The sequence below is a fragment of the Pagrus pagrus genome, assembly GCF_965226575.1.
Source record: "Pagrus pagrus genome assembly, chromosome: 17".
Classification (NCBI taxonomy): domain Eukaryota; kingdom Metazoa; phylum Chordata; class Actinopteri; order Spariformes; family Sparidae; genus Pagrus; species Pagrus pagrus.
Window position 1 is genome coordinate 622,385 of NC_140201.1, and position 15,166 is coordinate 637,550.

The following is a 15,166-nucleotide window of genomic DNA, read 5'->3' on the forward strand; positions in this document are numbered from 1 at the left end:
AGGATGCATCCCGTCCCCTCCTCGTCTCCTCTCCTCGCTCACTTGTGTCCTCACAGGAAGTGAACAGTTTAATGAGGTCGTCTGATTGGTTAGTTATTGCATTAAACGATCTGCTCACGCAGCAGCAGGAGTGAAGCTGCTCTCAGCTGATCACATTATTTTTATTATTATAGAAACAAACGACCAGAATAAATATTAAGATATGAAGTTTCCACCATGTTTGTTTTCTTTAAACTACAAACAGGAAATACTCAGTGCATGCTGGGAAATCTGTCAGTGTGAGCTTGATTTTGTATGAAAATAAAAAATACTAAGTTGATTTCACTTTAATAAATCGTATATATTAAAATAAAGTTAATGATGAAATAATTCACTTCAGTGTGGAAACACAGAAGGATTATTTCCATCACCTGAACATTTAATGTGGGATCATCTGTTCGTGTTTACTGACCTCTGGCAGCTAAAAACAGCAGAATGGTCCTTTAATTCAGAAAAACACGAAAATATCCGAGCAGCTCAAAGATCATTAACTATATTTAGTTGGGTCATATTTATAAATACGACGCTGAATGTAATGTTTATTAGATTTAATAACGAGGTGTTAAAAATAGGAAAGAAATGAATGGAGTTTGGTTCAGTCAGAGTGAAGCTGCTTCAACAAGAGCAGAACAACAGCGCCACCTGCAGGACACACACACACACACACACACACACACACACACACACACACACACACACACACACACACACACACACACACACACACACACACACACACACACACACACACCATTTAACTTATTTTCTACATACATATAATTAAAGGATATTGATTAATTAAGTGCATTTAATATTAAAAGAAAACAAATGTTAATGTAAAAAACTGATGTCATTGATTTTAGTTCTTATATTTATATCACATGACTGAACTGTTGCAGGTGCTTTAAAGACATTTTAACATGTTTATGAATCAGTGAGATTTAAAGGGAAAATCCGCCTAAAAACTTCTAATCAATAATGAGCACTTCATTCTCACAATTAATACAAATATAAAATCATTTGATGGCTCCAGATTCACAGCAGTGAATCATTTACATGTATTATTCATCTATTTAATCATTAATAAAATATTTCATCATTTCTGTTGACTTTCATCAAACTATCTCTGGATTAATGTAGAAAATAATCAGCAGATGAATCCAGATCAATAATCTATAGACAGGCGATAGATTCATGGTGTAACATCTATAATTAACATCTTCAATAAGTGATTCTTTTATAATCAATTAAACTTTAGTTTATATTCATTTACTTATAAACCATTTATTAAGACACTGTTAAGGTTTATAAAGATAAACTTTACTTAACAATTCTAATGATGAGTTTTATAAATTAACGGATCAATCGTCTCAGCTCCATAATCAATAAAATAAATCATATAAAGTTTAATTAACCGAGTCAGACATGAAGAAAAAAACTGAAGCTGCACAAACTGAAATGTGACCCATAATGCCGAGGGGCCACACACACACACACACAGCTTCCATCTGCTGATAATCAATAAAACATGAGACTTCTAATGGGGGGGAGGAGGAGGAGGAGAAGGAGAAGAAGAAGAAGAAGAAGAAGAAGAAGAAGAAGAAGAAGAAGAAGAAGAAGAAGAAGAAGAAGAAGAAGAAGAAGAAGAAGAAGAAGAAGAAGAAGAAGAAGAAGAAGAAGAAGAAGAAGAAGAAGAAGAAGAAGAAGAAGAAGAAGAAGAAGAAGAAGAAGAAGAAGAAGAAGAAGAAGAAGAAGAAGAAGAAGAAGAAGAAGAAGAAGAAGAAGAAGAAGAAGAAGAAGGAGGAGGAGGAGGAGGAGAAGAAGAAGAAGAGATGAAGTATTCAGATACTTTACTACAGTAAAAGTACTGATACTACACTGTAAAATACTACGCATCATCATGGACATGTAGTTAAAGTATTCAAAGTAAAAGTACTCATTGCAGTAACTAGTAACTAAGGCTGTCAGATAAATGTAGTGGAGTAAAATGTACTAATATTTCTCTGTCAGTAAAGTACCTCAATTTGTACTCGAGTAAATATACTTAGTTACATTCAAACATATTTTGGACTAACTGACTGACTTGAGGAAAAAATAACTTCAGTGGATAAAACTTTAAAGACCCACACTAACAGTACTCGAGTAAAAGTCTTAAAGTATCAAAAGTACAGGTAAAGGTAATGCAGCATGTAATCTGTAAAGTAACTAGTAGCTTTAATAATCAAATAAATGTAGGAGTGAAAGTAAAAAGTACTAGAAAGTGTAAATACTGAAGCAAAATACTTCAATTATGTACTGACAGTACTGTACTTGAGTAAATGTACTTAGTTACATTCTGTCAGTGTTACAGTCACACTGAAGGAAACTCACCTGTCCAGAAACAGTTGAGCTGAACTGGAAGCTGCAGGTGAAGTCGCAGGTCAGGCTGCAGGTGAGGCTGCAGGTCAGGCTGCAGGTGAGGCTGCAGGTGAGGCTGCAGGTGAAGTCGCAGGTGAGGCTGCAGGTGAAGTCGCAGGTCAGGCTGCAGGTGAGGCTGCAGGTGAGGCTGCAGGTGAAGTCGCAGGTGAGGCCGCAGGTGAAGTCGCAGGTGAGGCCGCAGGTGAGCCCACAGCATGACGACCCTGCTCGTTGCCAGACAGGTGCTGTGAGCTCCGACAGGTTCAGGTGAGTTTTAATATTCATATCTGAACTTTATGAATCAGGTGAGTCTCAAACATCAACACAACTCGTTCCTTTTAAACTTTTTTAATTCAAAACCCCTCGACATGTTTTCGTTACACCACACAAAAAGTCAAACACAGTTTTTTCCCCACAGACAGGATGATGGAGGGAAGTAACAGCTGGGGTCAAAGGTCAAAGACTCGGGTCAACTATCACCTGGCTGCAGAAAAACAACAAAAACATCTGTAAAATTATTTAATTCATTAAAAACAATAAAAACAAACCTGAAACTGAGCTGAGAGTCTATTTACAATATTGCCTTAAAAACCAGAGTTAAAACTGACCTCAGCAGGTCTGACAGACGCGACCTTTGACCTTTACACTCTTAAAAACATCACAACACGTTCAGCAGCACGTCGGCGTCGCGATGATTCATCAGATCTTCAGACAGCAGACGACCGGCCATCACCAGGTCAGTGTCAGTTGCTCAGTGATTTGGTGCCGAACACAGTGGTTGAACCAATCAGAGGGCGTGGGCGTGGCTTAGACGTGACGACCAGCGAGAGAAGCGCCTGTTTGTCTGAAAACAACATGGCGGCTCCTCCAGTGGTTAGCGTAGCTGTAGAGTTTATTTCATTAAAGAAGAGCACAGAACGACGCTGAACACAGAGTTCGTCCAATCAACTGCCAAGTACTGTTTGAACGTGGCCGACAACGGTTTCTAACGGTGACGTGCCAGATCGAGCCAATCACAGGAGTCGACAGCAGCGGGAACATGGAAATGTTAACCAGCTGGTTTTAAAAAGTTCAGTTTCATCTCGCTCGCTGAAGTTTCTCATTTTAAACTTAAATATCACCAAAATCAAAGTTTTCAATGCGACTGGAAAACTTTTGCGATAAATCTGACGAACGCAGAGGAGCCTGCGAGTAAAAAACATGGCCGCCTCGTCTCAGCTACAATCCGTCGTTAACGTTGATTTAACCCGATTTAGTTCAAGTCCAACAGTCACATGATCAACTCATCATCGTAAACCTTCAGTCGTCAGATGACGTAAATAAGAAACACTAAATCTTTCTGTCGCTCACAAACCTCCAGCGGACTCGGTCTTGTGTTTCCGTGCTCTTCTTCAGACGACACGTCGGCGCTCTGGAGACGCTGCGTCGTCTTTAAGAGTGTAAACGAGAGAAAAGCTAAAAGTTTACAGCAGTTTAGTTCAAAGTCAGAGCTGTACAGATTCTGCTGCTTCACCAGGACCAACACAGTCTGCAGGAGATAAATGAACAGAAACGGGAAAATTTACTTTTTTTCTTCATGATTTGATCATTTTTTCTACTTTAACATTACCTTTTTTGATAATTAATAATCATAATAACTGATTTATTTCCTGTCAGTCAGGTTTGGTCCTGTTTAAAACAACTAGAGGAAGTCAAAAGTAAAAAGTTGCTGCCTGCCTGGCTGCAGAATCCCATGCAGAGCAGCAACACCTGAATCAGACGCGACAGGTGTGTCCTGTTCAGGCTCCGCCTCCTTGATAGACTGAATCAAAGTACTCCGTTTCCCATAATCCACTGCACACCTGTCACTTCGATGCGTTCAGGTGCTCTCCGTCAGCGCATTAAGCCAGAAGACGTTGGAAGTGAATCCGTCACAGAATCAACCAATGAAGAACATTTGTTTGATTTAAAAATGTTGAGCACCGACACATTTAACTGTTAAAGAACTGGATCACTGAAACTACATTTTAAATTAAAGGCTTCAAGTTTCTGACTGGAGGAGTACCTGAACGCACCACAACTTTTGGTGTATGTGAAGGTGTCCTGTGAGGAGGAGGCGGAGCCTGAAGTGTGACACGGCGGCGGTCCGGACATCACGAGGGGACGGGCAGTTTGAGGACGAGCCGCTCGCTTTCACATCAAACTAAAAAACAAAGAGCTGCTGATCAGGACAAAAAAGGGTCGCTGTCAACTCAAGAAAACAAACACGTCAGAACTAAGATTTCCTCCCACCCGCCCCCTAATCTTCCCTGGAAAACCCCTACAACAAATCAAACACACACTGGGAATATCATGGTATCGTTCTCTCTACAGCAGGCGAGACGGGGCAGAGACAGCAGAGTCAATGTGATCACCAGTTCAGGTCAGACTAAAGGGCTCGACGTGACGGAGGAGGCTGAACGGAAACATGTGACGTCCCTGATTGGGTGTTAGACACACTGAGGTCCTGAAGGGGGCGCTGTCCTCTCCTGGTAGAGCCCACACACAGATATGGCTGCAGGAAGAACCGGGTCCTGATCCTCTGGAGTCCTGAACGAGCGGCTTATTTTAAAAGGTGGAGATCAGATTGGATGGACTGATGATATGATGGAGGCTCTCCTGAGAACGCCGACACTTCCTGTCGGCCATGTTGGAGGTTACACTGTAAAAACTTCAGCTGGAGGCTCCTGAGGAGAAGGAAGCTCCTGATGCGACAGGTTTCTGCCCCACTGAACTCTGAGGACCACTCCGGACTTTGGTGGTTTTGAAGCTCCACTAGCAGGTGTTTCAGAGAGCTGTGAATTCTGGGAAACTCTGGAGGTTTGGACAGCAGCTCCGGCTCGTAGACAGCAAATAAATGAAATCCCAGTCCAGACTAGAAGACTTCAAAACCTCAACACACGTTTCTGTTCAACACTGTTGGACTTCTGAGCTCAGCGCTGGTTTAAAGGTTCTATTGTGACTCCAGACTGAATCAAACGATCCAGATTCACAAACATGTGAGGAGTCGCTGTCGAACAGAAGACGAGGGTGAGGTTCACAATCTGATGGAGGATCCGTTATGGTTTACAACAAAAATCATTTTAGATTATTATTATTAATTATTGTGACCAGGTCTGTGTAGAGAAATGTCGGAAAAGGACAAATCATCTGTTCTTCAGCTGTGTCCATGAGCTCCACATTAATTAATTAAAATCATAAATTACTATCAATCACCAGAAGTTAACAGTAGCAGCTAACTAGCAGACCACACTAGTAGCTTTGGACCAGGACGAATTGGGGCTAGCTGGTTAGCATGCTAACGCAATTTTGGATGTTTTCAAACAAAACTCTGACATACTGCATCTTTAAGAAAGTGATCTCTGGGGATCATTTGGTAACTATGGTAACACGTGTGGATCAAATCAACTGGGGCCGACCAATCAGATTGTGGCAGAAGTCTTTTAGTCTGAACTGGACTGTGTCAGGAAGCTCGTCAGTTCACCAGCTGACGCTGTTCAACGCTTCCAGGCGTGAAAGTACACCTGACGTATTCTGAGCCTCCATCATCGTCAGCTTGATACGAGCGTGAAGAGACGACTGTCGCAAGAACGCCAGAGTCTGTCCAATGGCGGCGAGTTAGTGATGTCATACAGGAAGTCAGTCCACAGCAGGATGGAGTTTTAGTTTAGAAAATCTGCTGCCAAACTTCAGCCACGAGCGTTCAGACGAGTGTCAGAGTGGAGGATGTGGAGAGGAGACGGACAGACGGAGACGTTGATTCTGAACCTGGTTTTAAAGGGAAACGTGGTGAATCTTCAGCTGAGATCAACAGGTGAAGTTCTGATAAAATCTTCTTCTCTGTTTCTTATATATTCTCTAAAAATAAAGACGTGAGATTCTATGACAGACTGAAACAAACTAGCTCCGATCACACTGTTCCTGTTGCTGCTGTTGCTGTCCCTGCTGTTTGTTGTCTGGCGGAGGTCGGGTCCGGAGGAGACGGACAGAAACAGGACAGGACGACACACAGACCACGGTCGGCCGGACGACTAGTCGTCGTCATCGTCGTCGTCATCCTCGCCTTCATCGTCCACGTCTCTCTTCCTCTTCTGTCCCTGAACGCCCGCCTGATCCTCTGCACAGAGAGAGAGAAGCGACCAATCAGAGGAGGTGACAGGATTCTGACCACTGATACAAACAATCCCATGATGCTTTGCTCACCTTCCTCTTCCTCCTCTGCATAGTCGTCCTCATCATCGTCATCCTCCTGAGACGATAGAAGAAGTGGAAGAAGAAGAGTGACAGTCAATAATTTCAAAATAAAAGACCGCTATTAGAAGCAGCTATTTTCTGATTGGACGACACGAACGAAGCACTAAAACTATCACATCTACGTCACAGTGACCAGGCTGACCGCCATCAGACCGACTCTGACAGGCTGTTGTCAGAAACACACTTTGGTTTCCACACACTAAGATATAAAGAAGGTAAATTATAGGAAAATTTACAAAAATGATCATTTGCCTTCATGAAAAAAACCCCAATAAAAACATAATGCTAATTAAACATGAGATAACTGGTGAGTAAAGTCAAAATCATACAACACAAATCAAACCAAATCAAATGTATAAAGATAATAATAAGATATCTCTTAAAAGAAAAGTTTTTGAAATTATTTTAATTTAGGAAGGAATTGAAAATAACTGATTTAAATTACAGGAGAAAAAACAGCAGAAGAAGAAAAGAAGTTTTAGAAAATAAGAGCCCAATGAAGCGGACAAAAGACTTCCTGTTTACCAACATTTGTCCTCAGAGGCGGCCATTTTGGTGCTGAACCTGGTCGAGAACACGGTCACACCTGATGTCACACCTGAGGTCAACCCGTGAGCCCGGCTCAGATCAGAGCAGCAGAACATTCTCTCAGAACATTTTAAAACTTGTTTTCTTGTTTTTGTTCATCGCTCCGTCCCGTCCACACATCCATTTTAGAAAATTCAACCAAAAGAATCACTAATAAACGTTGTGGACAGTAAACTGTGACTGTTTCTGCTGAGGACAGGTGCATCATGGGAAGCTGAGGCCTGCCTGCGTCTGAGCCGGCTGTGGGTTGACCTGCAGGCCAAAGCCTGAGTTGCCCACCTGATCGCCCCGGTTCACTTGAAAGCCCAGCCCCACCTCTCCTCCCTCTGAGCCGTCCTCATCCTCCTCTTCATCGTCCTCGTCGTCGTAGTCGCCGGTCGGCCCCGCCCCGTCCTCGCCATCCTCATCTGGAGACACAGAGGACACGTTCAGACAGAGCAGGAGGGTCTCGGCTGAGGTCAGACCGACTCCTCCTCTGAACACTCACCTTCGTCGTCAGCCTCGGAGTCGGGCGCCTCGTTGTCCTCCTGATCGAAGCCGTCCAGGTAGGTCACCTGAGGCAGCAGCTCGAACACGCTCTCCCTGTAGTCCTCCAGAGACGTGATCTCACAGTTGAACAGGTCCAGACTCTGCAGGCTCTTCAGGTTTTGCTGCACAAAGAAATATCGTGTCAGCATGTTAGCAGCTACAAACAGCTTAAACTGTGTGTGTGTGTGTATGTGTGTGTGTGTGTGTGTGTGTGTGTGTGTGTGTGTGTGTGTGCGTGCGTTCTGACCAGCGCCTCCACGTTGCTCAGCTCTTTGATCTTGTTCCCACTCAGGTTGAGGTATGTCAGGTTGGGACATTTCTCTGACAGAGTCTCCAGAGAACCAGACAGGTTGTTGTCGCTCAGCTCCAACTGGTCAACAAACAAAACGTCAGCAGGTAAACGTCTAGAATAATCTAGCTACACACCTGAGCTAATGATGTGTTCTCACAGAAAGCAAAGCACATATTTTGTGTCAAGGTTAAAAATAAACTTAAAGGAATAGTTCACTCTAAAACAAAATTCAGTCATTATGGACTCCCCCTCCTGCTGATGAGAAGTCCGGTGTAGTTTCTTATTCCTCAAAGTGCAGCTGGAGACCCGCGGGGTTCCCTCCGGCAACGATAATCCATATAACGAGCGTAAGTGGTGTCCGAGACGAAAAGGTCCATAAAACTACACAAAAACTTGTAATTTGTAATATTCCTCCATACTGCTCGTCCGCTGCAATCCAAGTGTCCTGAAGTGGCGACATCCAGAGTTTACTCCAGACGACGTCATTTAGTACATTTTTACAGCCTAAACAGTCACTATGCTGTTTACACGGAGGCACGCTCCGCGTTCACGCGAGTCTCCCTCACAGCGTTTGCACTACGGAAGCTGCACCGGACCTGCTGCACTGGTGATTTGAAGCTTTGACACTCGCAGCAGGAAGTAAATGCCGGTGTGTATCTATCGCGAGTCTCGTTCATCTTGTCTGCCGCAGCTTTTTGTGTTTTATGGACCTTTTCTTCTCGGACACCACTTACGCTCGTTATATGGATTATTCCTGCCGGAGGGAAGCACCACGGGTCTCCAGCTGCACTTTGAGGAATAAGAAACTACACCGGACTTCTCATCAGCAGGAGGGGGAGTCGATAATGACTGAATTTTGTTTTAGAGTGAACTATTCCTTTAACGCAAAGACGAGAATAGATGAATATTCAGAATAAACACCCAAAGTCCTCAATTTCCCTGAGGGAACCTTCCCAAGGGATAAATAAAGTACAATCTAATCCAAAGTCACATCAGGCTCTGCTCTGGTCCGTGTCTCTCTAGCTTTGGCTAAACTTCAACTAACACACCATGACACCACCATATAGGCCAATCTAAAGGGCAACTCTTTCTCCATAGTCTCCATTAAAATTAGCTGAATTAGCTGTTAGCATCTCCTGTTAGCAGCGTACTCACTGGATCACTGTGATACTGAAGAGAACATAAAACCATGAAGATTCTCAGGGGAGTTCTGAACTGTGCGTTTTCTCTGATCTCTAAGTGGATTTTTGGACTTTTGCTCTGGAGGGACTTCAGAGATAATGACATCATCAGGAAGTGTCAGTCAAACTGAATCACATCAGTGTGTTTCATGTGTGTGTGTTCACATTCGACTCAGACAGACATGTTGTTGAAGAAAGAGGTGTGTGTGTGTGTGTGTGTGTGTGTGTGTGTGTGTGTGTGTGTGTGTGTGTGCGCGTGTGTGTGCGTTACCTTGCGTAGTTTGGGCAGTGAGGGCAGTTTAGCCAGCGAGCTCAGACCAACGTTGACCATACTGAGGAACTCGAGCTCCGTGAACGCGTCTGTCAGACCTTCAACCTCCCCGTCTGCAGAGCGACTGTTATCAACCACCAGCTCTGCTATCTGACACACACACACACAGACACACAGACACACACACACACACACACACACACACACACACACACACAGAAGTCTTTACACGTGCATGTTTCACATGTGTACTTCAGTGTGTTCCTGGGTTGTGTGACGTCCTCTGGTGTTCACTGTGTATCATGACGACAGAAACTGACTAAACTGAAGTTAGAACTGAAACAATCAGTCAATTAATTGAACAGCTCATCAGTTCAGTTCATCGTTTCACTCAATTTTTGAGTCAAAATGACAAATTCTCTGCTTTAAGCTTCTTAAACGTGATGATCTGCTGCTTTTCTTTGTCTCCGACAGTAAAATAAATGTATTTGTTGTTTTGGTTGCTGGTCGGACGAAACAATCACACAAAAGTCATACTTGAGTGAAAGTAAAGCCATCGTGTTAAAATATTACTTTGGTAAAACTGAAAGCCTCAAGTACTTTTAATATCAGATACTTTAAGTAAAAGTAAATGATACATGTACGTTTATACTGTATACTATGGGTCAGCTGATTATAGCAATTTAAAACTGTGCTGCTCTGGTGTAATCTGCAAAGTAACTAGTAACTAAAGTCATTAAATAAACAATGTGGAGGAAAACGTGCCTCTGAGATGTAACTGTGTAGCAGAGGTGTAAAGCTGCATAAAATGGAAATACTCAAGTAGAAGTACTTAAGTACATTACTTGACCAAATGTACTTGGTAACATTCATCACTGCTGGGTTAGAGACATAGCTGAAGGCATTTTCAGTTACTTTAATCCATTGTACAGACTTGATTGGTTGAGAAAATAATTAGCAAGTTCATCAATAATTAAACTAACGGTCAGCTGCAGCTCTGATCCAGGTGAACGTTCAGCTCCTCCACCTCTCTACAGGAACATGTTCAGCTCTCAGCTGCAGCTCACTGAGCCTCTTCATCAATCACAATCAACGTCTCATTAAGTTACAATACACCTTTAAAGTACCTGCGTTTTGACTGACGGGTGTCTCAGCCAATCACAATCCACCAGAACTGTTGCTACCATTATCTCATCCCCAAGCTCTGACAGTGATTATTATGTTCACTTTTGGTTATTCTGCAAATTATTTGGTTTATTAACAGATTAAAGATTCACTGTGTAAAGTGTCAGACAGGTTGATGCTACAGTCCGTCTGTGATTCTTTAAAAAAGGGATTTCAAGACCGCTTTTTATGAATTCATGTTTTTTTTTTACATGTAACATCTGCCGTCACAACTTCACTGGATTGGCTAAACTCTCGAACATGAATATCAGTAACATCACCTTAAAAATCCAGTTTAAGTTGAACTGTTCATTTATTGTGAAAAGATTCAGAGCAGCAGCAGATGATCACATTTAGGAGGCTGGAAGCAGAATATCAAACTCAAAATGACGAAATGTCCCCGTTTTATAAAACACATCTCAAACAGTCTCTTGTTTGTTCCTGGTCTACAGGTGCACATGGCTACACTTTATACTCATTATCAGGTCCGATCAATACTGAGGGAGAAACACGTCAGCTGTGATCCCTCACGTGATCAGACACTTGTGACAGAGATGCACAACAGAGGCAGGATATTTTACATTTAACAATAAACTTTGCTGTCTAAAATCACATCTGTGCATGTAAACAGTAAACTTCACAGGGATTTAATAATCATAAATTAATCCAAACATCTTTTTCTACAATAAGTTCTGTAAAAACAGTTAACACATATCATCAGACAACATACACACTGATACTGATTTATCTGCGATAGACCGTGATCATATCGATCAGGCTGTAAAATACTATAACATATTGCTCTGTACAGCACATACACATGCATGTGTGTGTTGCAATGTGTAGATTGATTTGACTGCTCCGGTGAGAATCTAATTATTGACTGACTTTATTTAAGATCTAATTATAATGTCCTATAAACACTAGAATATAAATGATGATATTGATTTTAAACCCTCACCTTAATTCAAATGAGTAGATGTATAATGTGAGTGTGTTGCTGTGAGATGTCCGCCTGTGGAGGACTTTGTTCAGACTGGTGGCCGCGTTTATTTCCCAGAGTTCCTCTGGTTCTCCGGCTTATATAACCAGCAGAGCCTCAGCGTTTCAGTGTAACAGAGCAGAGCTTCAGCCTGCAGGCCAACAGGCATCAATGAAGACCAACAGCACCACCATTACACTCACTGTGTGTGTGTGTGTGTGTAGGGGGGGTTTAACCTACTATAATCTACATGCACTATGTGTGTGTGGTTGTGTGTGTGTGTGGTGGGGGTTGTCTTCTGAGTCTCCACACACACCATCTGCCGGCATCCCCCAATTCATAAAACATGACACCAGCTAGTTGACTGTCTGCTGGAGTCTGAAGTGAATTAAGTGTGAACCGTGAGCTGACTGTGTGTGTGTGTGTGTGTGTGTGTGTGTGTGTGTGTGTGTTATTTAACTGAAGCTTGTTGGTTGGCAGCAGGTTATATAACTTAATCACACACACACACACACACACACAGGAGTCTGCCTTATAAAAAGCGACGACACAATCTGAATTAAAACTCGTTTACAGTCCGTTTAAATTGATTTAAATCCAGATTACTCGACATATTCAGTTACATTCATTTTAATCCGAATAGACGAGCCATCACGTGCTTTAACTACAGGCAGTAATCTGTGTTACTAAAGCTGTGCGGAGTAACGCCATTTTAAATCGTTACGCCGCTGTGATCCAAACACCGACCTGCTCGTTACACTGTACTCTGCTCACAGTACCGAGCCTCGGTGTAATGATTCTGTTCGGTCTCATTATGAAGGCGGTATTGTGCTGATATTCGTCGGTATCAGCGCAGTTTCCGTCCGAACCGCCGCTAATCCGCTTTCTGTAACGTTAAGCAGGTAACGCGTTACTACCGAGCACGAGCTCCCACTCAAAATGTCTCTGTGACCGACCTCAGTGCGCCCCACGACCGCCACCGAGCACGGTCGCACGGAAACGTCGACCAAAGCCTCGAAAAAGACGCTAACTGTAGTTATGAAGTGGATTTAATGAAGTGAAGTTTGACAAAATGTCGGAAGGTGAAGATATTTCCGTTCAAGTTTAAGCCGTTGGTGACTTAAAATGTCCGCTCGCAGAGAACGACGAAGCACCAACCGACGTCGTTGTTGTCGAGGTTAACACGCAGTGTTTTTCCGGGACGAAAGCCCGCGGTGAGCTCCCCAACACCCCGAGACACCCGCACAAACACCCGCGCCGATTAAAAACGCACCAGCCGCTCATTAACTGACATTTAGTCTTTATTTTATATCGTATTCTCCGTTAAAGTCCAGTTTCTCCAGCCGTCGGCGACTGATTAAAAGTTAAACTTGCGCCTCGTTAGTGCGCGGATGTGTTAGATGGAGATTAATGGCTGAACTTGAAGAAACAGTTTGAATCGTATATATATTTACATTCATTTATATAAAGTTCATCTTGATGCTAGGATGTGTCCGCGGAGCCTCCCTGACAGAAGGGATTTCACCGGAGAGGAGGAGGGGGCGGGCGGGCGGACGGAGCCGCGGAGATGCTTCCACATCCATCCGGGATAGCTGCTCTCAGCCGCCGTGCGGCCGCCGGTCGATCACTCCAGAACCGGCTCGATGAGCTTCAACCGACCGAATGTCCGACAGCGAACTTGCCGCTCGTGTTGTCGGTACGCGGACTCCATGTGATGAGCGAGGGGGAGCAGCCAGCCAGGCTCCGCTCGCTCATCACCTCCCGGGCTATTTCAGGCAACAATTACATTGTTATTAAAATGAGGCTCACCTCCGCCGGGCTCCTGTTCCGCAGCTCTAAGGTGATCCTCTTCTTCATGTCCATGCTGAGACGTTTCCTCCGTGCGGCGGTGAACAGTTGACAGAGTCCCGGGATCAGAGCGGTCGCTGCTCTCCTCTGACGGCCACAGTTTGCCTACTGATCCTCCATGATACCTCGCGCCCTACCCCCTCCCTTGCGGCCCCGCCCCCCGCCGCACAGGGTTGGCCGCGTGCCACTTTGCCGCCGCTGATTGGACGATGGGCACGTCACTCAGGACTGATCGGCCATAATCCGCGATCTGGGCGGTAATTTCCCCCTCCAGCCAGCGGCAGCCTGTCAGAGCCTCATGGGAGCTGTAGTTGATAAATATCATCAAACTAATCGATATTTCTGCATTAAAATGACGGAGTCTGCCAAGTTTACCGTCCAGTTCAGCTGCAGGTGGACTCAGAACTCAGCACAGACATGAACTACACACACTGAAGCTACAGCAGCACCGGGAGGGTCTGCTGCTCACTCTGGCCGGATTAACAAGGCATCAAATCTGATCGATCATAATCTGAATTTGAATCCACAAAAAATAAAATTGCAATTAAGATTTGTCTCTAAGTGTAAAACACGTGTGTATTAGTGTATTCACTGGTGCTACACGGTATCTGAACAGTGGTTCAATGATCTGACCACTCGGCCTGTTTAAGCAGCTCTGGAGCTTTCAGCCACAGCAGATGGAGTTTCTCATGGACTGAAGACTGGTGTGATCGGAAGCTCCGGACCGGATCTACAGTGGACTGAGATGGTTTTCAAGGTCGAGGATGAACTTTCCACACAAGTTTTTCATGTTTGACTAAAAAAAAAAACCCAAGAAAACTTCACTCAAGGTCGATTTACCAGCATGTTCCCCAGTGTTCCTGCAGTTTATCTCACAAAGTACAGAATACACACACAAATATATATATATATACATATATATATATATATATACATACATATATATATATACATACATATATATATATATGTTCTGCTAACAAACACAACAGGATGATGTTGAAAGCTCTGTAAATGATAATTTATACTGTCAATTTACTTTATCAGATTATAAACTGAAACATCAGACGTTTATTCTTTTCTTTATATTTTTTATTTCCTGCACATTAGTCTGTCTGATTTAAGGTCAGTGGATGAGTTACATGAAGTTTCTTCAGACTAACGAGGCAAACATTGATTTTTCTGTTCATGTAATTGAAGTCAAAAACATTTATGCTGTAGTTGAGATTTCATTCTTGACCTTGGAAACTGCAGCTGGCAGGACGTCAACACGAGGTCCATTTAGCAGCTGTTCTGGAGCTTTCGATCCCTCTCAGCAGACGGAGGTTTTATTTTAACTCTCAAGGTCAAAGAGAAGTTTGAACATCAGTTTCTTTAAAGAAACAAATAGAAGCTGTTTTTATGATTTATTTACATTAAAGAATTTTCTAATTGTTGAATTTTGCTTTTCCTTTATCACATTAATCCCCTTTTAATGTCTAAAGAGAAGCGGACGAACAAAAACGCAACTTAAAGAATAAATGTGTTTTGTTTTTTTACACCAAATTCATTTCTCCTGACGTGTGTTCGGTTTATCGATTTGGATTTGTTGTCTGTAAAACACA

The 15,166-nt window shown here is 43.1% G+C and overlaps 1 protein-coding gene across 2 annotated transcripts; it reads right to left on the reverse strand.

Moving 5' to 3' along the window:
• Positions 1-2,768: 2,768 nt before the first annotated feature.
• Positions 2,769-14,383, reverse strand: anp32e (acidic (leucine-rich) nuclear phosphoprotein 32 family, member E). Of its 2 annotated transcripts, none has more exons than XM_084380076.1 (7): positions 13,524-14,383; positions 9,569-9,718; positions 8,072-8,194; positions 7,784-7,946; positions 7,576-7,703; positions 6,658-6,703; positions 2,769-6,571 (listed from the first exon to the last, which is right to left on the reverse strand). In XM_084380076.1, the coding sequence occupies exons 1-7, from the start codon at positions 13,575-13,577 to the stop codon at positions 6,486-6,488; spliced, it is 750 nt and encodes a 249-aa protein (XP_084236202.1). In that variant the 5' UTR covers positions 13,578-14,383; the 3' UTR covers positions 2,769-6,485. The 2 variants fall into 2 exon arrangements, with proteins under 2 accessions (XP_084236202.1, XP_084236201.1); XM_084380075.1 differs by having other exon boundaries at positions 7,612-7,703; positions 13,524-13,592.
• Between the last annotated feature and the right edge of the window lie 783 nt (positions 14,384-15,166).

Bases quoted from the DNA above. Each gene is read 5' to 3' on its own strand.
- anp32e (XM_084380076.1), bottom strand. From the start codon at position 13,577: ATGGACATGAAGAAGAGGATCACCTTAGAGCTGCGGAACAGGAGCCCG. The intron at 7,947-8,071 runs GTCAGAACGCAC...TTCTTTGTGCAG, and splicing joins TGAGCAACGTGGAGGCGCTG to CAAAACCTGAAGAGCCTGCA. The intron at 6,572-6,657 runs GTGAGCAAAGCA...CTCTCTGTGCAG, and splicing joins TGCAGAGGAGGAAGAGGAAG to AGGATCAGGCGGGCGTTCAG.